The 27980-nt window shown below is 49.8% G+C and overlaps 3 protein-coding genes across 3 annotated transcripts; all 3 read left to right on the plus strand.

Moving 5' to 3' along the window:
* The first annotated feature begins 945 nt into the window (after nt 1-945).
* pik3c3 (phosphatidylinositol 3-kinase, catalytic subunit type 3) lies at nt 946-10227 on the plus strand. Its single transcript, XM_049745177.2, has 23 exons — nt 946-1405; nt 2010-2198; nt 2601-2744; nt 2828-2957; nt 3082-3168; nt 3254-3349; nt 3514-3585; nt 3672-3776; nt 4310-4402; nt 4479-4664; nt 4797-4927; nt 5097-5178; nt 6240-6307; nt 6385-6490; nt 6564-6680; nt 7169-7300; nt 7403-7531; nt 7930-7999; nt 8069-8133; nt 8478-8562; nt 8634-8708; nt 8782-9167; nt 9590-10227. The coding sequence occupies exons 1-23, from the start codon at nt 1341-1343 to the stop codon at nt 9602-9604; spliced, it is 2628 nt and encodes an 875-aa protein (XP_049601134.1). The 5' UTR covers nt 946-1340; the 3' UTR covers nt 9605-10227.
* A 788-nt stretch (nt 10228-11015) lies between these two features.
* stim2b (stromal interaction molecule 2b) lies at nt 11016-22290 on the plus strand. Its single transcript, XM_049745429.2, has 11 exons — nt 11016-11889; nt 16399-16529; nt 18578-18689; nt 18844-18955; nt 19223-19338; nt 19435-19612; nt 19694-19871; nt 19937-20098; nt 20211-20311; nt 20381-20619; nt 20747-22290. Exons 1-11 carry the CDS (start codon nt 11787-11789, stop codon nt 21412-21414), a joined length of 2100 nt encoding a protein of 699 aa, XP_049601386.1. The 5' UTR covers nt 11016-11786; the 3' UTR covers nt 21415-22290.
* Nucleotides 22291-23717: 1427 nt separating this feature from the next.
* On the plus strand, nt 23718-27047 carry LOC125983864 (uncharacterized). The gene is made up of 7 exons (XM_049745563.1): nt 23718-23879; nt 24309-24566; nt 24830-25108; nt 25445-25681; nt 25743-26036; nt 26112-26222; nt 26312-27047. Exons 1-6 carry the CDS (start codon nt 23834-23836, stop codon nt 26201-26203), a joined length of 1206 nt encoding a protein of 401 aa, XP_049601520.1. The 5' UTR covers nt 23718-23833; the 3' UTR covers nt 26204-26222; nt 26312-27047.
* Nucleotides 27048-27980: the final 933 nt, after the last annotated feature.

Genomic DNA, 27980 nt, shown 5'->3' on the forward strand with positions numbered 1-27980 from the left:
CTGCATTTGGTTGAATATATATATATATATATATATATATATATATATATATATATATATATATATATATATATATATATATATATATATATATACACTTATTGTATTACAGAAGGTGGCTGTGGGCCAACTTATATGAAGTTCCTTCCTCCGTTCCAACATGATTGTTTGGGACAAAATTCATACCATCCTTTTTTATATATATATATATATATATATATATATATATATATATATATATATATATATATATATATATATATATATATATATATATATATATATATATTTTAACACTTATGCACCCCTGCCTGGGACTGTTTGGTAAATCTGAACAAACAGGCATCAGAGACATCAGAGTCTGACAAAACAAATATTCAACAAGCACCTCAGTTGGAAACCCATACAAAACCATGTGGGCTATATCAGGTATTTCCCTGGTGGAACCCAAGAGCCTAACCAGATGAAACCCATGCTCATATGTCCATGTTAAAACCCACATGGAGCCCAGTTGGAAATGTTGGCTCAGCTTTTGTTTACATTACATTGCTAAGCTTTTATAGTTGTTCCATTTGCACAATTTGCAGCGGCAAGTATAAGATTTCTAAACTCATTCATATGATTCATTTTTATTTTAATTAAATAATTAACCAAACATAAATGCCTTACTTTTCCAGAGGTATTCCTGAACTCATAAATGTATTTATTCCTATTTCAATCAGTAGTAGTTGGTCCTACTTTTGGCTGACTGTCGCAAGCCGAGAAACAATCGCCGAGGCATTGCCAAATATATTGGTACTATCACTTTAAATTCAAGTTTGTCTTGAGCGTTAAACCCCGCCTCCTCCTTCCCCACTTCCTCCATTTCGCCTCGCCAGTGATTGTAATCGCACTAAAATTGCATCGATCGATTTTCTCTTTTGAAGTCTGTTCACAGCCGCATCGACAGTTGGCTGGTTTGGACTAACAGCAGCTATCGCTATCTCTACTCCGCTGCTGGTTGCCTTTTTGTGGTGGTGAAATTTCAATAAGCCCCGGAAAGGGCTCTCCGAATGACACATTTGCTAGTGATACACGATTTGAAGTTAATAGAGAAACTGGTGTCGACTAAGAGTATCTAGCGTCCATTTTGTGGCGCCGGTCCGAGGCATTGCAGCTGACACTTAAGTCTTACCCGAGAGGGATTGGTGTCGAGCGTTTTGAGTGCTTTTGGAAATTCAATGTGACGCTCGAGCCGTGCGCTAAAAGTGCGAGTGTTGCGCTTTCGTTCCAACGACGCTTTGAATTTTTAAACGGTCTGAAGGGTACAAGAACGCACCGTGGATTTCCTCCGCCAGAAAATGGACACGGACAAGTTTAACTACGTTTACAGCTGCGACCTGGACATCAATGTTCAACTTAAGATGTAAGTCGTCGTCTTAAGGCACAGCTATTGGGTGGAGGATAATTGCTCTATAGAAACATTCATCTGGCTTGTGATATCGATATGATTGTTTCCTTATTCTGAAATATCAAAATCTAAAGATAGTTCGATGCCAATCTCGTTTTACGACGGAGTTTCGTTCGTATAGCGGCGGGCGGTGAATCTGTGCGCAAGTCGCTAACCTAGTAAAGACAGAATTTTGGCAAATACGGGTTAAGAAATAAATAAAAGCTGTATGATAGCAAGAGCACTTCTAGGCCTTAATTTTAAAAACAGTGACTACGGTGTTAGCTGAGGGTGGCAACGCGGGTCTTCTGGTTTCACATGACAACGAATTAACGGGAGGCGTTCGTGAAGTCACAGCTGCCCCCAGAATTTTAATAAAAGTCCCTAAATCACTAACTTAAATGGGAATACCGTTATTGAGAAAACCGCAGAATGAGAAGGCTTGCTGTGAGCATGTCAAGCATCAGTTTCCACCGCTCCAGATCACACGTCAGAAGGATTTCTGCAGACCATTTTTTTTGCGACTGGAGACCGCGACTGACCCTTTTGTGCGTGTTTGTGTGTCTACATGTGCCAACAGAGGCAGTTTGGAAGGCAAGCGAGAGCAGAAAAGCTACAAAGCCCTGCTGGAGGACCCGATGCTGCGCTTTTCCGGCCTCTACCAGGATCACTGCTCAGACCTCTACGTCACTTGCCAGGTGTTTGCCGAAGGGAAGCCTCTGGCTCTGCCCGTCCGCACTTCCTACAAGGCCTTCAGCACGCGCTGGAAGTGAGTCCCGCTACGTGCACGTTGGCCTCCATCCGCTTGCCTTAAAGTGAACGTTAACGTCCCAATCATTGTCACACACACACACACACACACGCGCACACACATCTGGGTGTGATGAAATGTGTCCTCTGCGTTTAACCAATCCCCGTGTGATTTTGATCCATCTCCTGGAGGAGAGGGGAGCAGTGAGCAGCAGCGGCGCTCCGCTCGGGAATCATTTGGTGATCTAAAAAATTCCAACCCTTCATGCTGAGTGCCGAGCAGGGAGGCAATGGTTCCCATTTTTTATAGTCTTTGGTATGACCCGGCTGGGGTTTGAACCCCCAACCTTCCAGTCTCAGGGCGGACACTCTACCCCTCGGCCACTGAGCTGGTTGCCCTTAAAAAAAGTTTCTCTCGCAGTTGGAACGAATGGCTGCGGCTACCCGTCAAGTATCCAGACCTGCCCCAAAGCGCCCAGGTGGCCCTCACTGTGTGGGACATCTATGGACCTGGACGAGCTGTTCCCGTCGGGGGTACTACGGTCACACTGTTTGGCAAATACGGGTGAGTTGTTAATGCGCTGGGATGTTGCGCCCCACCTTGGCTCTATATCTCGCATTAAAGAATGACCTCCCGTCTCCCTGCAGAATGTTCAGACAAGGAATGCACGACCTGAAGGTTTGGCCCGGCGTGGAGGGCGACGGCGCGGAGGCTACCACCACGCCGGGACGCACCGGCAACAATGTGACCGAGGACCAGATGGGCAGACTTGCCAAGGTATTTGTTTTTTGTGCTTACTAACAAATGATGCCAGGCTCGGAATGATTTGGCCTAAATTGCGAAATGCGTCGCGGTCGCGCGGCTTTGCGACAGCGCTCAGCTTCCTCTCTTCCCCACGCAGCTGACAAAGGCCCATCGGCAGGGCCACATGGTCAAGGTGGACTGGCTGGACCGCTTGACCTTCAGGGAGATTGAGATGATCAACGAGGTGACGTCGCCACCGCGTTTTGTGGGCAGTGTCCCTCGGCAACATAACGTGTGGCTTTTTTTTTTTTTTTTTTTTTTTTTGCCAGAGCGAGAAGCGCAGCTCCAATTTCATGTACCTCATGGTGGAGTTTCCCCGAGTGAAAACCAACGACAAAGAATACAGCATTGTCTACTATGAAAAGGTGAGCTCGCTTTCTTTGACCCACAGCGTACACCGGTCCAGATTCTCTCACCGTGACGACTCCGGTCGGAGCGGGCAATTGAGAGTCTCGATATAAAGTGGATGTTCCATAATATGTCCCGAGGACGAGGAAAATTGGTTGGATTGAAAGATTGTTTGTTTCAGGATGGCGACGACGCAGCGCCCACGCTCCCCAGCTGTGAAATCGTCAAAGTTCCTGACCCGCAGATGGGGATGGTGAGCACGCGGGCACATTCAAACGCGCATTTGGAGAAGGAGGAGAGGCGTCAGCAGTGATTGTGCTAAGCGCTTGCCCATCTCAGGAGAACCTAGTGGAGAGCAAGCATCACAAACTGGCCCGCAGCCTCCGCAGCGGGCCTTCCGACCATGACCTGAAGCCCAACGCCGCCACGCGGGACCAGCTTAATGTAAGTTGCCAAACCGCCTTCTAACCAGATATTTACGTTGAAGATCAAAATGACCTTCAAGACAAATTGATGACTCCTCCCTACATTCGCTGTTGGCCAAGCTTTGATGTGATTGTCATATCAAATGGATCTTAGATCAATCTCCATGGATAAAGTCATTTCTTCACAAAAATCGTTGGAGGTTGTTTTTTTTTTTCTTTCACGACAATAACAGTTTTTTTTTTTTTTTTTTATGTTAAACGAGTCTCAACTTGTTGAAGTTGTCGGCGGCCCTTCTTCATGTGTGACTTGGCTGTTTTTAAAAACTTTAAACGTGCGTCGCACTTAATCTTACATGATGGTGGAATTGCCATGAGGATGATGAGGCGCTCTTTGGAAAAATGTGTGACTCAAGTTGAAGCATCTGCTAAAACAAAAGATTTGAGATGGAAAAATAAGCCAGAAATAAGAGTCCTTGATAAAGAAAAACACACGACTGACGTATTTCCCCGTCTTTGCTATGAAGGAAGCGGACTAATTACATGCGTCAACAGATCATCGTGAGCTACCCTCCGACCAAGCAGCTGAGCTCGGAAGAGCAGGACCTGGTGTGGAAGTTCCGATACTACCTCACCACTCAGGAAAAGGTCGGTTCCGCCCCCCACCCTTGCATCCCGGTGCGCTTTCTTTACCGTCAGAGTTCTTAATCGGCCTGTGCCGCAGGCGCTGACAAAGTTCCTCAAGTGCGTCAACTGGGATCTGCCCCAGGAGGCTAAGCAGGCCTTGGAGCTGCTGGGCAAATGGAGGCCTATGGACGTAGAGGACTCCCTGGAGCTGCTGTCCTCGCAGTTCACCAACCCGACCGTGCGACGCTACGCTGTGGCGCGGCTGCAGCAGGCCGACGACGAGGTACAAAGAACGATCAATCGTTCAAAGTTTCTTTACAAAATGCTGTCGTTGAGATGGCAGAAGGACCTTTCTTTGGTGTTTTTAATCGCGACTTGGCAAACGCTTTCATGTTTTGCCTCGCACACCCTGCAGGACCTGCTCATGTATCTTCTCCAGCTGGTGCAGGCTCTCAAGTATGAGAACTTTAGTGATATCCAAGGAGGCCTGGAGCCAGGCAGCAAGAGAGACGCCCAGGGACTCTCAGATGACTCCGCGCTGGACAGGTCAGCGCTGATGCGTTTTGGCCGCCATTCAGCTCTTGGCCTAAATTTTAACTCGGAAATGCTGCCTGACTCGTCATTGTTTGTCTTTTGCGTATTGCAATTTCTCGGGCGGAATCTCACGGGTTTGCCCTCGGCCCACCTTTTGCCACTTTGTTCATTGCTGGCGCAGCTCCCAGATCCTGACGGCCACATGTGGAGCCGTCACCACTGCGCAGAAGGGCAAAGAAGGAGCAGACGGCGAGAATCTCGAGGTAGGGATCAAAAGCACAGGTTGTGTCAACGATGACATGCAAAAGAGACGGGAAAAAAAAGCAACTGGGGTATTTAGAAAACAAAAAACACTATCACAGAACGTTTTTGAGGTGCAACTAATAATTGATAACCAATCGATTATCAGATGTAATTGTTTTCAAGAGTATAGTAAAGGTTCCAAGCTCCTGTTTAATTGAAAGTCATCCAAATTCTTGGCATTTCACCCTCTCCTCAGTAAATACTCCGATTTGTGCAGTCCTCCATGGAAGCAGACTGTTTGTCTTTGTGTTGAATCAAAATAAGTAAATAAATGCAAACATCCGTTTTTACTTTGGAAAACAATGAGCAACATGTTTCTGACACGTTACAGACCAAGGCAGTAACGGAATGTTAACAACATGTTTCTGACATGTTATAGACCAGTAATCGTAACTGTGTATCTTTTCCGTTGTCAATTTGAAATGATGCCCTTCTTCTGGAAAAAAAGCAATGAAAAGTAAAAAATGAAAATTTGATCGATTCGTAAATTGACAAAATAAGCAAGCGATGATTATTAAATTAATCGACAGTTGTTCCCGTTACACAACACATCACTGTATTTTCCGGACTATAAGTCGCAGTTTTTTTTTTTTTTTTTTTAACAGTTTGGCCGGGGGTGCGACGTATCCTCACGAGGGACCCAAATGTGAAATTATTAACACATTATTATATCACTTCACATGTCATTTTCACACTTAACCGCATGTCTATTGTCTATTCATGTCTAATCTTGGTGTTGGATTTTGCCAAATAAATTTCCCCGGAAAATGGTACGATTTATAGATGTATTTTTTTTCTTTATTATACATTTTATGACTGGTGCGACTTATACTCCGGAAAATATGGTATCTTGATTTGATCTAAATCTTTAAAATCGATATAAAACCGAAATACTTTTTGGAGGGGAGGGTGACCCCTTCATTACACACAATGTCAGGCACATTTTCACTTCTGCTCAGTGTTCATGATGTGTGTAGACATCGCCCACAGTAAGAAGACCAAATTTGTCTCTCATCTGCAGCAAGACCTGTGCACATTTCTCATCTCGCGTGCTTGCAAGAACTCGACCTTGGCCAACTACTTGTACTGGTATGTGTGTGTTTGTGTGGCCGTGCGCATCTCTCGTTAAGGTTTTAACCCGCCTGTTGTCCTCCCTCCCTCCTCAGGTACGTTATTGTAGAATGTGAGGACCAGGACACGCAGCAGAGAGACCCCAAGACTCACGAGATGTACCTAAACGTCATGAGGCGGTTCAGCCAAGCTTTGCTCAAGGTTCGCCAACCAAAGTAGCCCTCGATCGACCATGGTGGCCCGTTCCTCCGCTAACCCCGTTCCTCATCTTCAGGGCGATAAGAGCGTGAGGGTGATGCGCTCGCTCCTAGCCACCCAGCAGACCTTTGTGGACCGGCTGGTGCAGTTGATGAAGGCTGTGCAGAGGGAGAGCGGCAATCGCAAAAAGAAGGTGCAGCAAAATCAGGGACATACGTACCTTGAAAATGATCCCTCGGAAGGAACGCGTTGTATTTCTTTGCGTGACCACACCGGGATTTCAAATCATCTTTCCCCATTGATATCAACCAAATATCCTTTTTTTTTTTTTCCTTTTCATTCATCTTTGTCAAATTAAAGAGGAACACAAATAAATGTATAAATAAATAACTGCCAGATAGATGCTAACTGTTAGCCTATGTTGTTTCCCCGTTGAGTGTTAGCGTTGACCCAGGGCAACAATTTTTTGGGGTCTTTTTTTTTATTACTTTTGCTGATAGTGGCAATGAACATCTTTTTTAAGGAATATTTATTGATGTTATCTGCCATGCTGCACCTTATTGTCACGCGAGTTATGGAAATCCGGTCATGTCTTCCTTTTTTGCTAGGTGACCCTAATAACGAGGTCATAATAGTCGTTTGTGCATGTTTTTTTTTTTTTTTTTTTTTCCCCCTCCCCAGACTGAGCGGTTGCAGACCCTTCTGGCCGACAACGAGAAGGTGTACCTCTCGGAAATCGAGCCAATCCCACTCCCGCTGGAGCCTCAGATCCGGATCAGAGGCATCGTCCCCGAGACGGCGACGCTCTTTAAGGTCTGGCAAAGCTCTTGCTTCCGAACCTTTTTTAAAATTCATATATTTTTTTGGGCTATTTCGACGCTGGCAGCTTACTCGTGTTCGGCTCTCTCCAATCAGAGCGCGCTAATGCCCGCCAAACTGATCTTCAAAACGGAGGCCGGCACCACCTATTCGGTCATCTTCAAACACGGCGACGACCTGAGACAGGATCAGCTTATCCTTCAAATCATCTCGCTCATGGATAAAGTACATGCCCGCACGCCGCTTTCATTGTTACCCGTTGATGACATTTCAGCCTGATGATTTTTGGCAAAAAAATCATTTTGGAAGTTTTTCAACTTCTTTTACATAGGTGTGTTCTGTATACGTTTTTACAAATACGTTCAATACAACTGTTGTTTTCTCTTTTTTTGATACAACTCATTTTTACAAGTCGAAAAATAATGTCAACATACCTTTGGCAAAAAAAAAAAAAAAAAAAAACATTTTTGAAGTTTTTAACTTAATTTACAACAAAATACAACAGTTGTTTTCTGTTTTTTCACACAAATCATTTCTGCAAGTCTAAATAACTTCAACAAACCAATGTATTATTTGTGTTGTGTCAGTAATGACATTTGTTAAGCACTATATTTTTTTTTCAGTTATTAAGGAAGGAGAACCTGGACCTGAAGTTGACACCCTACAAAGTGTTAGCCACCAGCACCAAGCATGGTAGCGACGACAGCGGAGGAAAAGAGCGTAGCTCAGTAATTCAAGATTGTAATTATTGTTGTTTTTCAGGTTTCATGCAGTTTGTCCAGTCGGTTCCAGTGGCCGAAGTGCTGGCAACGGAAGGCAACATTCAGGTCAGGGCCACTCGCGTTTGATCAGTATCGCATCCGACACCGTATCGTTGGAGATGCTAGCACATTGCTAGTCCGCGCTAGCATCAACGCGCTGCAACCTCAAAATCATGTCCAATCGTTAGTTACCTATAACATCGTCACGTCAACCCCTCTCCGACACCAAAGGCCTTTTATGCTTCATAAAAGCCAGCGTCTGTGTCTTCCAGGCTCTTCTCCAAAGGTCTTAGTATACTAAGAGCATCAGAGATAGCTGACAGAGATGCGTTATTATTATTTGTCATCAAATGGAATCATTTCAAAGTGGTGTGGATTCACTGGTGACGAGATGCCGATGCCGCTTTTAGAGCTTCTTCAGGAAGCATGCGCCGAGTGACAAGGGGCCGTACGGCATCAGCCCGGAGGTGATGGACACCTACGTGAAGAGCTGCGGTGAGTCTGTTTTCTTCGGGACCACTCTTCTGGGGACGGCGGATCTCAATGGCGGTTCTGCTGCGTTTCAGCCGGTTACTGCGTCATCACTTACATCCTGGGCGTCGGAGACCGACATCTAGACAATCTGCTCCTGACCAAGACCGGTACGGTCCCGAGAGTCCTCCCCACCCCAAAGTGCGTTTTACGAATAGCTTCTCCACCTTTGTCCTCCTCCAGGGAAACTCTTCCATATCGACTTTGGCTACATCCTGGGCCGCGATCCCAAGCCGCTTCCGCCGCCTATGAAGCTGAGCAAGGAGATGGTGGAGGGCATGGGGGGCATGCAAAGCGAGCAGTACCAGGAGTTCCGGAAGCAGTGCTACACCGCCTTCCTGCACCTGCGCAGGTACTCCAACCTGATTCTCAATCTCTTCTCCCTCATGGTGGACGCCAATATTCCCGACATTGCCTTGGAGCCCGACAAGACGGTCAAGAAAGTGCAGGACAAGTTCCGGCTGGACCTATCGGACGAGGAGGCTGTGCATTACATGCAGAGTCTGATCGACGAAAGCGTGGGTGCCCTCTTCGCCGCCGTGGTCGAACAGATTCACAAGTTTGCTCAAGTAAGTGACGCACTCTCGGACGGCTAGGGTTGAACTCAAGAGACGGCACATGAGCATCATGTACACGCACTTTTGTGCTTCGATGCCGCCCGCCTACGACAATCAGGAACACAAGGTCTTCCAAAAAAAAAAAGAAATAATTTTATTCATCGGCCGATTAATCGGTTATTGAAATATCTCACCAAGAATTGGCTGACAAAAAAAAAAAATTCTATCATGGTTGGGCCCCGCCTACGCTGAATCATCATTTCAACACTTAATTTATAAAAACAAAATATAAGCATGATCGTCACCCATATGATCGTCTTTCTTTTCACTTACTCTATTCCAGAGATGGCTCAGTCGTTTCCTAACGACGATTTGTAACATGACCGATTTTTTTTTTTCTATTCATTTGCGGCTCATGACCTGCATGTGCTCAGTACTGGCGTAGGTGAGCTGTGGGATGAGGCCCGGTCCGGAGGACATGAAGCTGGAAAAAGGCCAAGAAAGAAGTGCAAGGACCGTCTGCGCATTCATTCATTCGTTCATTCATCTTCTTCCGAGCCACTTTTCCTCACGAGATCACTGGCGCCCTGGAGTCTATCCCACCTGTCTGCGCCGTAACCCGGGGACACTCTGGACCGGTTGCCAGCCAATCGGAGGGCACACACAAAGACGGACAATTTAGAGCGATCAATCGGCCTCTCGTGTTATTGGAACGTGGAGGGGAAAGTGGAGTACCCAGAGAAAACCTACGCAGGCGCGGGGCAAACATGCAAACTCTACACAAGAAGCCCGGCGCCAGGATTGAACCCCCAACTTCTGAACTGTGGGGCGGGCGTGCTAACCAGTGCCCTATAGTGCCACCCGGGACACACGTTGTCTTTTTGTTTAATCTTGTAAATACAATTTAGTGAGCTAATAAATTAATGACATGTATAAGTCGACGTCTATTGATTCTATAATCATGTTATTGTTTTTTTTTTTTTTTTATTGAGCAGTGGTCTGGTCGGCACAGCAAATGATTTGTCAGATGTATATTTTGCCTGGATCAATAAAGGTTAGATAAAAAGTGAAATCCGGAGTGTCCCATGTGCTCGTCAACACAGTGCAGATTTGTTCAACATTAAGGGTCAAATAACTTAACTCATGTCAGGCTGCAAAAAGGTCAGGGGAAGGGGTTCTTATTGTTTATAAAAGGGAGACATTTGACATTATCGGGCAAACCTCAACCACTCTGTTTTTAATGTTGCAGCTCTCTTCAGTCCAATTGTGTGAACGTTCCTTATTACAAATCAGATTTTTCAACCAGTTTAAGCTGACTAATAAGCCTTGCCACAAAGTTCAGTCCTCTACCTCCTCTTTGTTCACTATCGGCATGCGCCTCTTATACAATTATGGACCTATTTTTTTGTGAGATTCTCGGTTTGATGTAAAAATATTAAAGGAAAAGCGCATTGAATATTTGAACATTTTAGGCAGTAGTACTTGCAACAGTGCCACTAGGCTAAAACAAGAAAACAGCACCATCTGCTGGATGTAGACTAAAATGCACGTCATTGGGCATGGGCGCGACAGATATTCACGCCATATATCCCGGTTCCACATATTCATTCTTTCATGTGCTGTGTTCCAAGAAACGTCACATAACATTAAGGGCATTTCTTTCTTAACTGCTCGTTTCTGTCATTTTTGCGCTGTCGTCGCCATGGAAGTACAAGCTCCGCCTCCGCCGTTCTGTGACAGCCAATCGCGACATGCCATGTCGGGACGCTGGAGCCAATCGGAAGATGAGGAAACGATTCTGACAGACCAGCCTTTTTTTTTCTTTTTTTTTTTTTTTTTTAAACCTCCAGAGCAGCTGAGCCAAATGCGGGCCGGGCAGTGACGCAGCTTCCAGACTGGCAATGACACACGCATGTACACGCGTACACGCACACGCACGCGCGCGCTCTACTGTATTACCGCTTCCCCATTCCCCGCCCCCTATTTGCAATTTGCATAACGACTTCCGCCCCTGTTCGACGCGCGCACCCTCCCCAAACCCGTGCGCGTTCGCCGGCGAGCTAGCGGCGATGGCATGCAGATCCCCACGCCGCACCGGACCTCTCGAAGCGGACCCACGGAACAAATAACGCGCCGGGGGCATCAACCATGTGCTTCCTTGGGAACCGGAGGAGGAAATGCTTTTTTTCTGTCTATTTTTTCAAATAGGCAGCTTTGTGCTAAAGGGAGAAGGCGGATCGGGACCGACGTGTTTATACTCCACTGTACGTGGAAGTAAGGCACTACTTGGCAACAACTCGCGGAGGCTGGCGTGGGAATCTTACACGCGATTCCACAAATCGAACGTTTATTTTTCGAAGGGGCTCGGTTTGAACGTTTGGGATTCCTCAACGTAAGCGCCCCCCTCCACCCCCCGCCGCGCACGATCAGATGCGTGATTTAGTTGACAGCTGATATCATGGGGGAGCCTGCAGCGCGCAGCCCCTCTCAAAGTACCTGTGGAGGCCATTAGTTTCACCAAACCTCAATGAGCGCTGCATTTTCCTGTGAATATCTCCCAAACTACTAATTTGGCCCATGATCCCCACGCCTTAGCCCATTGCCGGATCTTCTCCCACCCACACGTCCACGATGTGCATCATCCCCGCGGTGCTGATCGTGTTGCTGCGTGGACTCGTCATCTCTGCGGTACTAGGCTCCAATTCGGCGGATACTGGAAATGAAGCTAGCCCAGGTAAGCATACCGCTTCCCGCAGCCACGGTACACGTATGGTCATTTTTGAAATCGGGGGATACTGCAAGTCTTCTCATGTAAACAATCTGATGAGAACTTTCTGAATCTGGATTTGGGTTAAACATCTCAAGTATGGACCCGGAGACATGTTGGCACGTCGTCAAGCAGCTATGATCTATGACAGCTGGCAACCGGCCGCCTGAACTCGCTGGCAGCCAATAACACTCTGACCGACGTTTGTGACACACGTGAAGGAATCTGGGGTCACGGCGTCGCGTTGTGGACCTTCCGTAAAGCTTGCAGCACGTAGCCAACGTCGGGAAAATCCCCCGGAACGTTTTGAAAGGACGAAAGAACCCCTGGGCGTGACGCAAATATTGGCAGGTCCGGCTTCCTGTCAACTCCACCTGACATTTAAAATGCTAATGTAGAAATGTTTGCTTTTTTTCTCTCGCTCGCTCGCTCGCTCGCTCTCTCAAAAATGTTAACACCGCAGGCTGTTGGCTCACAGCATACAATCCGTTTTGGACATCTAACATTGACAAGAGGTGGAAGACACCTGGAAACCAGCGAAACTGGATGCGTGAAACACTTCCCGGGATTTTATAGGTGTTCAGCATAGTCCCTTTGGGTTTTCATCATCTTTTTTTTAATTTTTTTTTTCTCAAACAAAGATTCTCGATTTTGTGGCAAGACCTACATGAATTACGGAGTTGCCATCGTTGAGTAGACACTTTTGGACGGGCAGATAGCTACAAATGTAGCATTTTCCCCATAATGCTTAACTTGGGCATGCACGAGTAAGAAAGCTTTTAAGTATCTTGTCTACATGATAGCAATTTGCTAAAATTGTATATATGTGTATATATGTATGTATATATACGTGTATATATGTGTATATACGTACATATATATGTAGATATGTAGATGTGTATATATATATATATATATATATATATATATAAATAAAATCGAGAATCAAGCCTTGTGCCACTTCTGCTTTCTATTCCGTCATGGACACTGCTGCATTTCAGCGTCAAGCAGCTCCAAAGCCAGTCATGTGTCAACACGAGGCCGATTGTCCGATGGCCGTCTCGCTTATTATTCGCCGTATTCGTGTTTTGCTACTGTAGCGTGTTCCAATACGTTTTCTAACGGCCCGTTGTGAAAGTCAGCCTCGTTCTGCCGCCACCTTGCCCATTGGGCGTGCGTGAAGGTGGACAGCTGCTGCATCCCCCCCCCCCCCCACCCCCCGTCTCAGGCCGTGGTCTTTAGGCTTGTTATGCAACCTAATGAGGCCTGAGAGCAGAGCCCTCTGAGAGTATTTATAAAGTTACCGCTGAGGTTTCCTTGCTTGTTTTCCACCAGGCGGCTGACTTAATACTTCTTTCCCAGGTGCTAATGCTCTTGTTCCAAGGTCGCAGGTGGTCGTAGGAAGTCCCAGTGCGCACTAACCGCCGGACCTTCAGCGTACCCCACACAGTAGCGGACAAGCGTCTGTTGTGAGCCACACATAAAAAGGTGTTTATCCCCTGCTTGGCACCGCGCTGCATTCGGCTGCCTGGGCCCTCGGTGGCTGGCGGAAGTGACCTCCACCGGCGGCTGTATTTCAAGACATCAAAGTTTGGATGTCGTTTCTTGTCGGGACCGGACAAAATGGAGTCTTGATACGTGAAATATGAACCCACGAAGCCCAACGGCCCAGTCTCGCCGTGCCAAATGGAGAAGCTGCGGCGCCTTTGTCCTCGCTTCTATGACATGGCGAGCGCACCCGCCCGTTTGGGTCGGTCGGCTCTGACTCGTGTGCGCCATTGCTGAGGCTTGTCACCCGCTTGACACGGGAAGCGTCCAAAGCGGCGCCCTTCGCGGACACCTGAGACGGTCGCCGTGGCCCATCTCTTGTAGAGAGAAACTTCCGGCCCCGCGCCAGCCGGTTTCAGTCACCTCGCGTCTGTCGGGGACTTTCTCGCTGGGAGGTGTGGATTTCTCGGGCATGCGCTTCGCTGCCGTTAACGTGCTGACTCGTGTTCGCTAGCAATGAGCAGGTTAACAAGCGCAGACCGCAGAAGTGAAAGCCGACCTGCTCCCGGAAGCCCGTCTTTGGGGCTTGAACTCAAACAAGATGCGCTAACCTCGGCGGTTAGCATGGGAATGCTAACTGCAGGCACATTGTGGCATCCTAGCAATGCGATCCAACTGGATCTGAGTGACGCCTCTCTCGCGTGACGTGTGACCTGCTTTGTATCTCAGCGCTTCCTGGTCGCCAAGCATTGTTTCAAAGATCTTCTTCTCTTTTCCAGTGCCGGGAGTGCCCGCGTCCGGTTGTCCTTTTTGTCCACGGCAGCCCGGATCGCTAAAGTCGTGGACACGGCAAATCTCGTGTTCTCGGGCTGTTTTTCAAAGCTTCCCGCAGAATCCGGCCTGCAAAGAGCATCTCCTTTTCTGGAAGTTTCCAGCCTTTCGACTAAGATAGGATTAGTGATGATTTAACGAGGCTTTCAGGCACCCTGGGGGGAGGGGGGGCGTTTTCGATTGACCAATCGGAAAGGGAAACCGAGGGCAGTTATTGCTTGTGGACACACGCCCACGGTAGCATTGCCAGAAATGAAAGCGTTTGAGATCATACGATGTCACGTTCAAGTTCCGAGGAGAAAAATATACACTGCGACGCTTAAAACAAAACAAAAACAAAAAAACAGCATCTAGCAGGAAGGCCTTTGTTATTGCCGCGCGTGTCGGGAGCAGGCCGACAGCGCAACTCTTTGCGGAAGCACGTTTGTGATAGCCGGCCAAGTAAATTAGTGCTTACTGCATGTGCACGTGCGGGGAGACCTCTGCCATTGTTGCTGACAAACGGGAGCCCGCTTTGCTAAAAATAACTCTGTGCTTTCCAATTTTGCAGTCTTTGGGGACCGGCTGTTTTGATTTTGCCACCTCCTCTCCCGGTCACCGCCAGTGACTTCCTGTCACGTAGTTGCGCACGACCATCCCTCAGCACACAATCAAACAAGACGACAACTGAGAAGGCTCACGCTCGCGTTGTTGCCGTTTTCACAGACTAAAACCTGTCACTGTAAATGATGCTTTTTAAAAATATCTCAGGATTGTCTTTCTTCTTAAGCTTCAGAAGGTATCTTAGGAAGAGTTTGGTGAACACACAGAACAGAATTAGGCCAGCAATAAAAAAAAAAAAAAAAAAAAAAAATGGTGACAATTGACAAAACACAAGATGAAAAAAAAATCTCTAAGACATCCATTTTTTTTCCCGTTTTGTTGTTTCAAAAATAGTACAGACTTACTGTGCACTCGCCTTGGCCCCGCGCCCCATCCCATCATCACGTTGACAATTCCACCAACCATTCCTGCTGTTAGCGATTGTGCTGACTCTGCAGCCGTGCTTACCTTTAACCTTTTCATACCATCGTGCATCCGTGAGCCGTCACTTGGAAATGGCTCGTTGTGGACAAAAAAACTCACTATCAGGGTGCTGTCGTCATAAAATTCACAGCCGATTTTGACGGATGAACAGGCGCAGTTTTACAAATTCATTTTTCATACTATGTCCACTTTAACCAACTTTGAAGTTGGGTCGAGTTGCCTGTCTGATAGCATTCAAGCTAATTTGACTTCAAGTCCTGACAAACCAAAACTGGAACTAAACAAGCAACGCTTGAAGCTGAGAGCCGGTCTGGCCGGTAGAGTAAAGAAAGCATGACACATGATTCAAGTCCTATATGCAATATCACATGAAATCTTTGTGCGACAGCCCCCGTAGCATTTTGTCGTTAACGGAAGCCGCCACCGTTTTTTTTTTTTTTTGATAACAGCTGTTTTCGCCCCGCCGCCGACTTTCTCGCTATGCCGCCCTGGTCCAAACTCAGTGTCCAGTCAAACATCTCTCAAAATTGAGGGGGTGTCACACAAGTTTTTTTATATTATTGCAAACACACAACAGCATCAAAAGAAATTGAACAATTTTCAAATTTCTTTTCAAAGTGGGCTTCCAAAAAAAAAAAAAAAAAAATACTGCAATATCTCATTGGAAGACAATTTTGGTAATTTAACAAGAAACATTGAGTTGACACACGAGTTGCCTTTGCGGGCCACGTAAAATGACACAGCGGGCCAGATTCGGCCCCCGGGCCTTTTGTTTGACACCTGTGACGTAGATGGACCGTCATGCCCCAATTCGTCTTTCACAACTTGTGAAAAGTGACAGGGCGACCACTTCCCTTCCACGCAAGGCATAGCCAGAATGAATCTGCTTCCCGCACCGGCGCTCTTGAACTGACTTTGACACCGACCCGCGTTTTGCGCTTGCGTTTAACTCTCGTAAACTTGAAGGCTCATCCGAAAGGTCGGCCGTCTTTTAAACCATCAAGTTTGTGCCCTGATTGGCAAGCGTTTGGGTGTATTTTGAACATTTCTGCTCCGGGCGGCTGAGCTGACGCACGTGTGTGTGTGTGTGTGTGTGTGTGCGTGTGTGTGTGTGTGTGTGTGTCCGTCTAGACCCGTGCCTCATGGTCATGCCGCCGTGCGTGAGCGATGCGGATCGCTTCAGCCTGGTGGCCTTGCGACACATCCACAAAGAGCTTGACGACGACAACGACGGCGGCATCGAAGTGAACGAGAGCGTGGAGGTGAGTTTTGCAAACGTATCTTTTTTTTTTTTTTTTTGTGTGCATCTGAGACGCTTGTACAGACGTCGGGTCATTTGGTTGAAAGCAACGAGTTTGTCTGGAGTTGCCTTCGAACGAGTCACCTCAAAGTCTCTGCTTGCTTTCTTTGGGCATCCGCTTGTGGTGACACCCGAGAGCTCGCTGACCCAGCGTGACCTCGCTGATTACCAAGTCAGTGACCTTCTGTTTTGCGTCTTGTATCTTTGTTCTGACAAGGCCTCGCTCGTGACAGGATTGACCTAGAGATGAAACACCAAACGGGAACAGAACCTGATGCAAAAAACAATAGATAAATCAAAAACAATTACCCAAACGTCAAGCCCCAAACTCACAGCTAGCTGCTAGGAGCTAGCTGTTGCTAGCCACTCACTATTATCCTTGGCGTGCGGGTCAATCACCGCATCACCTTTCCAAGTTTGTGACTCCTCGAAAAGTGCGTAATGTCGTATTTTAGTTTTTTCATGCCAAGTGTTTGCAAGAACTGTTCAAAGGAGGTCTTGCGCTTGGCTTTCGGAATTGACGCCACAAATGTGGGACCGACGGCACAGCTTGTTTGAAATTTCAACTTGCAGGTTCCCCACAGCGCCTTGCTTGAAAGCATCCGTGATCGACCATCGTTTTAAAAATCCCCTCGAAGCGGCAGAACTCCCTTAGGAAGGAAGAGCTCGAGTGAGTCGTGTCTCCTGACAGCAGCTCCGAAGGACAAAAGCTTCTGGATGCAGCGACTGTATCGGGGCAATTCTGGGGAAGGACTTTGTAGGCGGAGACAGTAAGATTAGAGTTTCTTCTCAAGATGTCTGCCATTCCCAGCGCCACTGCTTGACACCCTACACCGTCCAACCAAGATTCCACTGGCGCTGACTGCCTTTGGTTCTCCCCCCCCCCCCCCAAGCCCAAAAGTTGAGAGGCTAATGAAGGCATTTGATGGAACATCCATCAACTCGACGTCCACTTTTCCATGACCTGCATTTCAAGCATTTTGGATCGTCCATGCGAGGAAGTGTCGCAAAGAGTCCGAGACAGGCACACGCTAGAGCTGGGCCCACCAAGATGTTCCAGGTGACCCCATTACTGACTGATTCTAGCTTGATCTCCACATCTGGTGTGGCGTTCAACGACTTGATAGGAATTTAGCATTGTGGTCATTTTATAAAACGAGGTGATCCTCGTCGTGCTTTTTTTCATCATGGCTGCGTGCATTTTTGGACCTCCAAAGAAAACTCCCCAAAGAGCCATTTCATCACGCCGAAGCTTTGATCAAACTCTTCTACCCGCCCGCCTGTCTCATCCACCTGAAGCAAGACCAACATCAGCCTATTGATGATTATTTATAGTCTCGGAACCGTGTCGTCGTGAAATGTAGCTTTGAGTTGAGCTTCCTGTCGCTCCACTGTAGCCCCCGCGTTCTTCTCACGATAGCTTTGTGTACCGTTCGGTTCTTCTTTTCTGGCAATGTCACCACAGTGAGGTTGCCTGAAGCCATTTGCGTCGTCCAAATATGCTTTTGGAGCACAACTGAGGGATGGGAACTCCCCGAACCTGAGAATGGCTATCAGTCGGAGCTGAAACTGGATGGCAAATTCAAATCACAAATACCAAACATTGGAGGGAGCCATCAACAGAACCACCTTTGCTCTGAGATGGGGTATTGACGATAATTATAGTGAGGTTGAAATGTGAGCATGCTCTACCGTTCAACCTTTCCTCATCAAAATGGTACAATTAAGGGCAAAAGGTACTCTGGCATTTCTTTTGTTGGGGCTAAGACTTCTCCACAGGACCGTAAAGTTCAAAAGAAGGACTCTTGGAAACTCAGGCAGGTGGAAGCGGAACCCTCGCTGCCTTTTCTAGGTCCATAAAAGGAAGAAAAGGAGCGAGCGAGCGAGAGAGAGCGAAAGAAAGAAAGAGAGAGAGAGCGAGCGAGCGAGCGTAAAGAGTGTCCATCAAAAAAGTGAGCCGTAAATACATAAAGTTGTCAAGATGCTCATACACATCTGATCTCTCCTTAGTTCATAAGGGAAGACATGAAGCAGCATCAGACCAACAAGCACAGCAACTTGCATCGCGAGGACCAGCACATCACCGTGGAGGAGCTGTGGAAGGGCTGGAAGACCTGTGAAGGCAAATACACGCCACACTTCGCATAACGACAGCGAGTGACAACCGGGAAAGAGAGCAAACACGGACGAACGAGCGCGCTCGTTTTCTCCAACACCCACCAGACTGCATTTGCCGGACCCGGTCAGATAATTGTACGGCTTTTTGTGTCTGTCAGTCCACAACTGGACGGTAGAAGATACGGTACGGTGGTTGAAGGAGTCGGTGGAGCTGCCTCAGTACGAAAGGAACTTCCGGGACTTCCGTGTGACCGGCAACACATTGCCGCGGTGAGTTTTTGAGCTCGAGCTGTTTGTTGTGAACAAATTCTATTCGTCTTACAATGCTGCCCTCTTGCGGCTGCAGCGCGGGTAACATGGGGGAAGACGCAAGCGGGATCGATCATGTTACAAGCCTCTCTTAAAATAGGGCAGTCTCAAAGTGAACTGCAAAGTCGTGAGCGGAGCGGTCGGTCTCACGGAGCGCGTGCGGTCTTGGATCCTCAAAGACGTCGCCGCGGACACTCTGGTGATCATCTATCTGCCTTTGCGTTGCAGAATCGCCGCCAATGAGCCGTCGTTCCTGTCCTTACAGCTCAAGGTGTCCGACCAGCGGCACAAACAAAAACTCAACCTCAAGGCGCTGGACGCGGTTCTTTTCGGCCCCCCGCTGCGTAAGTCTGCGCCTCGCGTTGCCTCGCGTTGCCTTGACTTGATGGCGCAGCTGCCCGCACGCTGCTTCAAATAGCACCGCTGCTTCCCCCCCCCAGGTCCACAACACAACTGGGTGAAAGACTTTGTCCTCATGATCTCCATCGTGATCGGCGTGGGCGGCTGCTGGTTTGCCTACGTGCAGAATAAGTCCAGCAAGGTGCACATCTGGCAGATGATGAAGGATCTGGAGAGCCTGCAAAAGGCAGAGCAAAGCCTCCTCGATCTGCAGAGTCGGTTAGCGAGAGAAATACAATCGAATCGTTGGCTGGCTGTAAAACGCGAGCAAATCGTCCAAACGGGCTTCCTTCCTTTCAGTTTGGAAAAGGCTCAGGAAGAGAACCGAACGGTGATTGTGGAGAAGCAGAATCTTGAGCAGAAGATGAGGGACGAGATCACCGGAGCCAAGAAGGAGGCCCGCAGACTCAGGGACCTGCGGGAGGGTGCCGAATGCGAGCTTAGCCGCCTGAAATATGCGGAGGAGGAGCTCGTGCAGGTGAAGCACGCTCGCTCGCTCGCTCGCTCACGTGAACCCCTAAAGCGCCTCTCCGCCCCGCGTAGGTCCGAAAGGCCCTCAAGCGAGCCGAGAAGGAGATGCAGTCGGAGCGGTCGCTGCCGGAAGCTCTGCAGACGTGGCTGCAGCTCACGCACGAAGTGGAGGTTCAGTACTACAACATCAAGAAACAGAGCGCCGAGTTACAACTCTGCGTCGCCAAGGACGAGGTGAGCGTCCGTCGCCGGGCCTCTGCGCCGCCGCGCCTCTGCGCCGCCGCGCCTCGGCGCCGCCACGCTTTTCTTGCCTTTCCATTCCATTCCATTCCCTTTTGGCTTCCAGGCAGAGAGAATCAAAAAGAAAAGAAGCTCTGTGTTTGGAACGCTTCACGTGGCGCACAGCTCGTCCCTGGATGAGGTGGACCACAAGATACTGGAGGCCAAGTAAGGTTTGGCGTGGCGTGGGGGGGCTTTTTAGTGCGGCCGACTCAAGCCGCTTTTGCCCTTCTCCAGGAAATCCTTGTCGGAGGTGACGGCGTGCCTGAGGGAGCGCCTGCACCGCTGGCAGCAGATCGAGAGGCTCTGCGGCTTCCCCGTGGTCAACAACTCGGGGCTGCCCAGTCTGACGGCCAGCCTGTACTCGGACCACAGTTGGGTGGTGATGCCGCGCGTCTCCGTCCCGCCGTACCCCATAGCCGGCGGCGTGGACGACCTGGACGAAGACACGCCTCCCGTCGTCCCGCAATTCACCGGTGAGCTATTGACGAGGACGCCGTGCCATCACAGTGTCTTTGATCACATGTGACAGACAGACAGACAAGGTTGAAATTGCAGCCAACGCCGTCAAATCCTTTTGCGTCTTTCTTTGCTCCTTTCAAGCTACCTTGATGCGGCCGGCGTTGACGCGCAACAGCGGCGGCGCGTGCCGCTCCCGCCGCAGCCTCGCCAGCTCGCCGCCGCCCTCCGTCTTGTCGGCCGATCCCGACCTGCTGTCCGCGGCCGGCTCGTCGCTCTCCTGTGCCCTCGAGGCGGACGACGAATACGTCACGTTCGGCTCGGATAGCCCCGAGACAGACGCTCCAAACTCGTCGATGGGCCGCAAGCCGCCGCACTTTGTCAGCCTGGAAAAGCCGTGGCGCAGGATTTCTCGCGAGGGATTGCTGCTCTTCAACCAGAGTCACGAGTTGCCGGCGTCCGCCGGCACCAACGGCGGGGACTCCACCCCGCCTCCTCTGCCCCCCACGCCCGCCCCCGCCCCGTCGGGCCCTCCGTCCACCTCGCCGTCGCCGGACCTCACCCGCGCGGTGTCGGGGAAGGGCGCGCACAACGGCGTCCTGGAGAAGTCGTACAGCTTCAGCACGTTGCCCGCCGGCACGCCGGCCTCGGTGGGCCGCTACCCGTCGCTCACCTCTCTGGACTCGGAGGGCCGCAGCGTGGGGCGAGAACGCAAGCTCCTGAGCGCCTCCTCCCAGGACTCCAGTGACAACGGAGAGAGAATGAAGCGCTCCTCCTCCAAAATCAAGAGCTTATTCAAGAAGAAGAAATAACAAGCCAGTCATCGATTTGCAAGCACGCAAAAAGACCTATGACAACAAGTTTTTTCCCCCAAACTACTCCAGCACTTGATTTATTGTTACCTAGCGTGGTGGTGGTGGTGGGGGGGTGAAGAGGTCACGCTAAAAAGCTCTTTGCGCTACTCGCTGATGTTTGGGAAGAGACTCGACTATTTTATTCATGGGGCGGTCACCTGATGCCTAACATTGTTTTGGATTGGTTTGGGCGGGAAGTCGCCCGCCATCCGTTGTTCCACGTCGGTCACCTTCCACGACTGGATTCCCTTCCCTTGCGTAGGCATTCTTCACTTTCAGGGCTCCCGAGTGTGCGTCTGTATCAGACACCTTCATTTGCTTCCTCAAAAAGAAATGGAAAGAAACCCCCCAAAAAACCAAAGGTCCCGGCGATGTCCGACCAGGACTCAATCGGGACCCCCTGGTGCGTCGATGTCAAATGCTTCCACCTCACACTGTGGCTTCTGTCTCGTCACTTAGGTCTCACGTGGCGGCGGGCCGGGCGATGCTGTTCACGAATCGATGCAATTGTCGCTATTATACGTGGCGGCGGGCCGGGCGATGCTGTTCACGAATCGATGCAATTGTCCCTATTATACGTGGCGGCGGGCCGGGCGATGCTGTTCACGAATCGATGCAATTGTCGCTATTATACGTGGCGGCGGGCCGGGCGATGCTGTTCACGAATCGATGCAATTGTCGCTCATTTTGTGGACGACTAAACAGCACGCACTCGAGTCCGAACTGTAAGTTTGGCAGAAGTGTCAGTGACTTAATTGTGTTTTTCAGAACATTGTAAGTGTGCATATTTGTATGCTGTAGAAGAGTTAATAATAAAATGATGAATGAATCAAATCAATGGATCACGAAACAATCAAAACGGTGTGGGTAGCTATCAAGACCGTAATATAGATCCCGTTTAATCGCTCGGTGAGGCTGTTGGGAACAATGGGTCACAGCCACCAGTCACAAGATGGCAAAAGTACGGCCGTGAACCTGGAAGGTGAGGGAAGGGTTAAGACGGGAGAAAAAGGAAAACGTTGAGTCTACAACAGATTGAATGAAAATACAGCTATTGATGGCTCGCCCGGTGATGATTTCCAGCGCGCTTATGTCGGTTGTGAGGAACCTTGAGCTGGACCAGCGGTCTGTTCAACGTCCCAAAATGTTGCAAGTGTGCATCAAACCGGTGGCCGTCTATCAGCGGCCGAGCGAGAGCGCGAGCGAGAGAGCGAGCGAGAGAGAGGAAGCCGTCTGTCACTTGAGTGCAATTGCAAAACGGTGGCTTCCAAAGTTCTGATGTACATGAAGAACTGAACTGATTTGCAATCCATCCCTTTGGCAACAGCAGTCATGAAGATGATGCAACAATGGCATGGAAAAAGGCTTGCAGGTGTTTGGAGCTGGGTGGAGGAGTTGAACTTTGCCTTTGTCCTCTGATGCAAAGTGGCGGCAGTGGTGTCAAAGGCGCGGACCGCGGGCCCGATCGCAAAGTGACAGACACTCGAGCCGTTCGAAGGCTTTGACTTCTGACGACGTTGTTGCTCAAGCCGGAGAGAAAAGCACGTTCCGTCCTTACGATTGCCATTCCAGACGTTTCCGTTGCAAATGGCTTCAAAGTTGCTTGATTCCAGTGACATCATTACCTCGCCAAGAAACGGGAACGGATGGTGTGCCAAAATCAAAGCAATCCACATCTTTGTTTGTTTGTCTGTCTGTTTCTTTTCAATCCGCTTGAAAGAATGCGTGCTGATCGCGTTGTGATGTTGTTACGCAACCGCCGGACGAAGGATAACAGTCAACTCGAGCATGACTTTTTTTCTTTCCAGATCGATGGCAAGTTGGGATGGGCACTTGATTGCCATCATCTTGCCGTCTTGTTTTCTTTTCCAGATCGATGGGAAGACGCGACGGGCACTTTACCGCGATCATTTGAGCGCCTTTTGCACATTGGCCTGACTCGTTGGCCTGTTTGTCTTGAACTCTTGAACTATTTCACTGATGACGCTCGTAACAAAGTCGGTCGGTCGGTCGGTCGCTTTGCAACAACTTGGCGGCAGGCGCTTTGAGATCAAACGAAGCGAGCGTGGGCTGTGCGTGTCAAAGCGCCGTGACGTCACGCACCTTGCGGGTAGCAGGAAACGCTCGCGTCCGACACTCATTCGATTCGCTTGTCGAGTCGGAGCAGCCAGCCAGCCGGCCAGCCCGCCAGCCAGCTCGCCCGCCCGCCAGCCAGGCAGCCAGCACGCCCGCCCGCCAGCCAGGCAGCCAGCACGCCCGCCCGCCAGCCCGCCAGCCAGCCAGCCAGCGCGCCAGCCAGGCAGCCAGCACGCCCGCCCGCCAGCCAGCCCGCCTGCCAGCCATCCAACTAGCCAGCCCGCCCGCCAGCGACGTCAGCATGAAGCTCGTGACAATCACCCTGCTCTTGTTCGTCCACACGGCAGGTAGGAGAACCTTTTACACTTTGCAGTCCGATCCAAGTTGGTGACAATTGGCGAAGCGTCAAGCCGCCATTTTCACATCTTGAAGCCGTTCAATTGATTGTCATCACAAGTTGCTTTGAAAAAGGCCCACGTTGTTGCGACGCCTGCAATGTTTTGCGCCTTCCTTTTGCCAATTGCATTTAAAGGACGTCGTCGTCGATGGATGGATTTTTCATCTGTCATATTGTTTTGATACTTTTGGCCAGCTCTCATCTCCTCGTACCAAGTCGTACGTATGTAGCGTGACAACGAAAGGCATTCGGAGCGCAAAATGGCTCTGCACAACAAAGCGCCATGCTCAAATCTGTCTTGTGCCTTGAAGTAGCTTTGTGCCTGCTGGGTGTCCACAGTGCGAGTAAGAGCATGCGCTGGCCACCTCTGCTTTTCCAGATCTGACAAGTAACAACTGCGACGGCGTGAAGGATCAGGTGGTGTTCTGCACAGTTGGCAGCAGCCTCAAAATAGTTCCCCCCGCTACTGACTACGCGTGGCACTTCGGAACAGCCGACGTCAACGTCGACAGTACTCTGACCACAGACCCAACCTCAAAGGAGTTGAGGGGCACCCTGGCAGCAAAGCACACTGGCGTGTACTTGGCCACCAAAGAGAATTCACCAACGTACAAGTTCACCATCATTGTGAATGCCGGTAAGTCGCACGACTGTCGTCCGCGATGGATGCTTTTGGTGGGAAAACACCAGCGCTCGCTCGCGCGCAGCTCCAATTCAGCAAGGTTGGCTGAGGAGACGTGATGGATTCTTGGAAAAGCGTCATTTGAAAAGCGAGCGAGTCACTTGACGAGTCCATCTGCGCGTGGCGCCGCCCGTCCGCCGTCTTTGCGATGTGACCGCCTCGCTTGGACTTTGCTACCGCGCTGAATAACTCTATACAACTGTTTTGGGCTTTTTCAGTAAGCTGCTCCGCAACCACTGGTTGCGACGTCCCGACTGGTGGCTCCTTCCAATTGGAGTCCACAAACGCAAATGAGGCTGTCAGCTGGGAGTTTAAAGCGGACGGTGCCCAAGACTTTGTGCCGGTCTCTGATTCCGATAAGCCCAAGTTTCGTGAAGAGTCCTCCATCAAGAAAGGGTTGGGCCTCTTCAACGTGCAAAAATCTGAAAGCGGGACATACCGGACCAAGAAAGCCTCTGACGGAGCAATAGTTGATTCGTTTCCAGTCCACGTCCGAGGTAAGTTTGGCTCTCGCGCTCGCTCCTTTCGCTCACTAGTTGGAAATCTCGAGGTAGCCGCTCAAACAATTCAGGGAGCACAACGGCAGGCGTCGGAAAAGAAGAGCTGCCTGCCGCTGCCGCCGTTTGCTTCTCGGTTCACTAGTGTCGCTGATGAGACATCTGCTTGATCGATGCGCCGCTTAAAAAGCTCCGACTTTTGTTGCCACTTTTTTGAAGGGCCACCCTCTCTGACGTCTGAGTGCATGATGAGATGAGGGGGGGGCACTTGGAAAATGCAAGCGGGACCCCAATTTGCACATGCCCGCCCTTGAAATGGACTCTCTATCCCAACAGATCCCGTCTCCGCTGTCACAGTCAGGGAGGGAGGGGGCTGCGCTCCGACCTTAGTGTGCGAGGTCACCGGTGATGCCAAAACCGTCAAATGGACCAAGGACAACACTGACGCGGGTACTGATGGGAAAACGTTGACCATCCGAAAGAGTGCTACTGTCTCTGCTAGCTACGTCTGCAAGGTCACAGACTACTCTAATGCTAATAAGGATAGCGTCGCCTTCCCGTACGCCTACACAGGTGAGTAAGGAAAGCACCATCCCAGAAAAATTGCAAAGCGCAACTTTCCTGTTTTTGACAGCTCGCAAGGCCGTCTCAAAGGTCACGATCGAACGGACCGCCAGCGTCCTCGAGTGTACCGCCGACGGTCCCGTCCAAAGTTGGGAGTGGCTGACGTTCGGAAACGTGCCTGTCACAGCGAGCGACGGCACAGTGGGCAGTGATCGGTCCAAGTTCACTTTGGCCCCCGGGGCCAAAGGCGAGTTCAGTTGCAAGGCCACCGACTGCCAGGACAATACCATGTCCTCCCGGTTCTTGCCCGTCGGTGGAAACGTGGACCCCACCGGTACCCCCACCGACGCGGGCGGCACTACGAGTGAGTACTTGGACGTCAGTGGGTGGAGCCCCGCCCCGCCCGCCCAGCCGCCAATGTTTGCCATCTTTGCTCTAGCACGAGGCGCAGCCACCCAGGGCACGTCCTGCTCTGTCGCTCTGTTGGTGATAAGCGTCCTCATTGAGCTCTACGTGGTGATGATGATGTAGACCGAGGCCGGCCGGCCGGGTGAGTCGCCGTTTTCCTTCCGTCCACCGTGGCTGCGCTGCGCTGCGCTGCCTTGCCCAACCGGCGGCTGTCCCTCTGCTTTTCCTCAGACGAGAAGATCCTGGAGGCGAGCGGCGCGCAGGCCCTTCCATTTTTCTTTCTTTTCTTTTTTTTTTTTTTTCATTCATTCGTTCAGCAATACAAATAATTCAGCATTAAGAAGAAGAAAAACGCACGAAACACAGAAAGCAGCGGCTCGGGAGAAGCGCGAAGGCGGCGGCGGCGGCGTTGACGGCGGCACGAGACCCTCGCTCGTACATCTGGCGCGAGGGGCACGCCTGAGCGGTTGGCCTTGGACTTGTTTGCAGCAGGGGAGGAGGGGCCGAGAGTGAAGCGGGAAAGCTTTTTTTCCCCCCTTTGGTCTGAATTCAATTTTCTTCTACTTATTCCATTCATTATGATTCACAATGGATGATGTCACTCAACTTTAGCACTGGAGAGGGAGGTTGGCAAACGCTCCGTCCGGAAGGTGGTCAATGCCATTGGGTGAGTGAATTGCATGATGCAACTTTTTGGCGGTCTTCGACTTACTCCAGTTATTAGCATGCTTACGACTCAAGTTATTATCATGAGGGATGATGTCGCTCAACTTAATTTATGATGTGATTTACAGTGGACGATGTCACTCAACTTTAGCATTGGGGAGGGTGGTTGGCAAAGGTTTTGTTTGGACGCGCTGGAAAGTGGTCCACGTGTGGGTGAATTGTTGGATGATTATTCGATGGTGCAACTTTGCCTTGGTGTCATGTAACCACTCGAAACCACAATAAAGTCTTCATCCCCCTCGGTGGTCGTGTTTGATCATGTCAATGGCGCCGTCTTGTGGGTCAACGCGGCGATGCATGAGGAGACGAGCAGAGATGGATGGAAGAAACTTTCGCGCATGCGCTTTGCAATTAAATTGAAGGGAAAGACAGGTGGGGCTCTTCGAGACTTTCCGTCTTTGCCAAAAGACAGGTGGACAGGACTCTTGTATCCAACCTTCTTGCGGGCGCCTTGCGTTTTTGCCAAGCCCCCGCCCCCCAGTCGTCCCCAGGCAGCTGCTTGATCGCTTTATCAATAGCTAGTCATTTGTGACAAAAGTGATCAGCGGGAGAGCGGCGGTGAGTAACAATGCCTTGTTGGCTTGCACTCCCTCCGCACGTCTACTCTCGGAGGAAGCACCCGGAAGCCCTTGCGCTTGTGTGCTACAGCCACACGGGGGCAGCAGAGCACGAAGCTCGCCGCACGTTGTACTCACGACTTCCAAGTTCAGCTCCGCTTTCCAACTTCGTGCCTATCTTGGATCCATTTTCTATGGCATGAGCCTTTATTAGGGTCTATCTCGCCCAAGAGCGATCGGATCCCTCGTAAATTTGCTCTGGTCGGCATCCAACATTCGCAACCAACAGTTTTGCATTCAAATCCACAGATGAGACTATTTGGGCTTTGTTGACATATCCGTGTCACATTTTTACCCAAGTTAAAATTGCGACAGTCGCAAAAGGAAAAACAAAATCGACACCTGACGTTCAACAAAAAAGTCGGTTGAGAAGTCAGGCAAACGAGCGAGTCAGGAAAAAAAATTACAAAAACCAAAGAAAAAGACCAAAAGCGAAAGCGCCAGTGCCGACACATTGGCAGCCGGTTGTAACAAAGAGCGTAGAGACGTCACGTTCTCAAACCGCCCGAGCTTGTCTGCGTCGATAGCTGCCATGTTTCACCTCTCCGGGACGGGAA

This window comes from Syngnathus scovelli, chromosome 1 (genome assembly GCF_024217435.2).
Source record: "Syngnathus scovelli strain Florida chromosome 1, RoL_Ssco_1.2, whole genome shotgun sequence".
Classification (NCBI taxonomy): domain Eukaryota; kingdom Metazoa; phylum Chordata; class Actinopteri; order Syngnathiformes; family Syngnathidae; genus Syngnathus; species Syngnathus scovelli.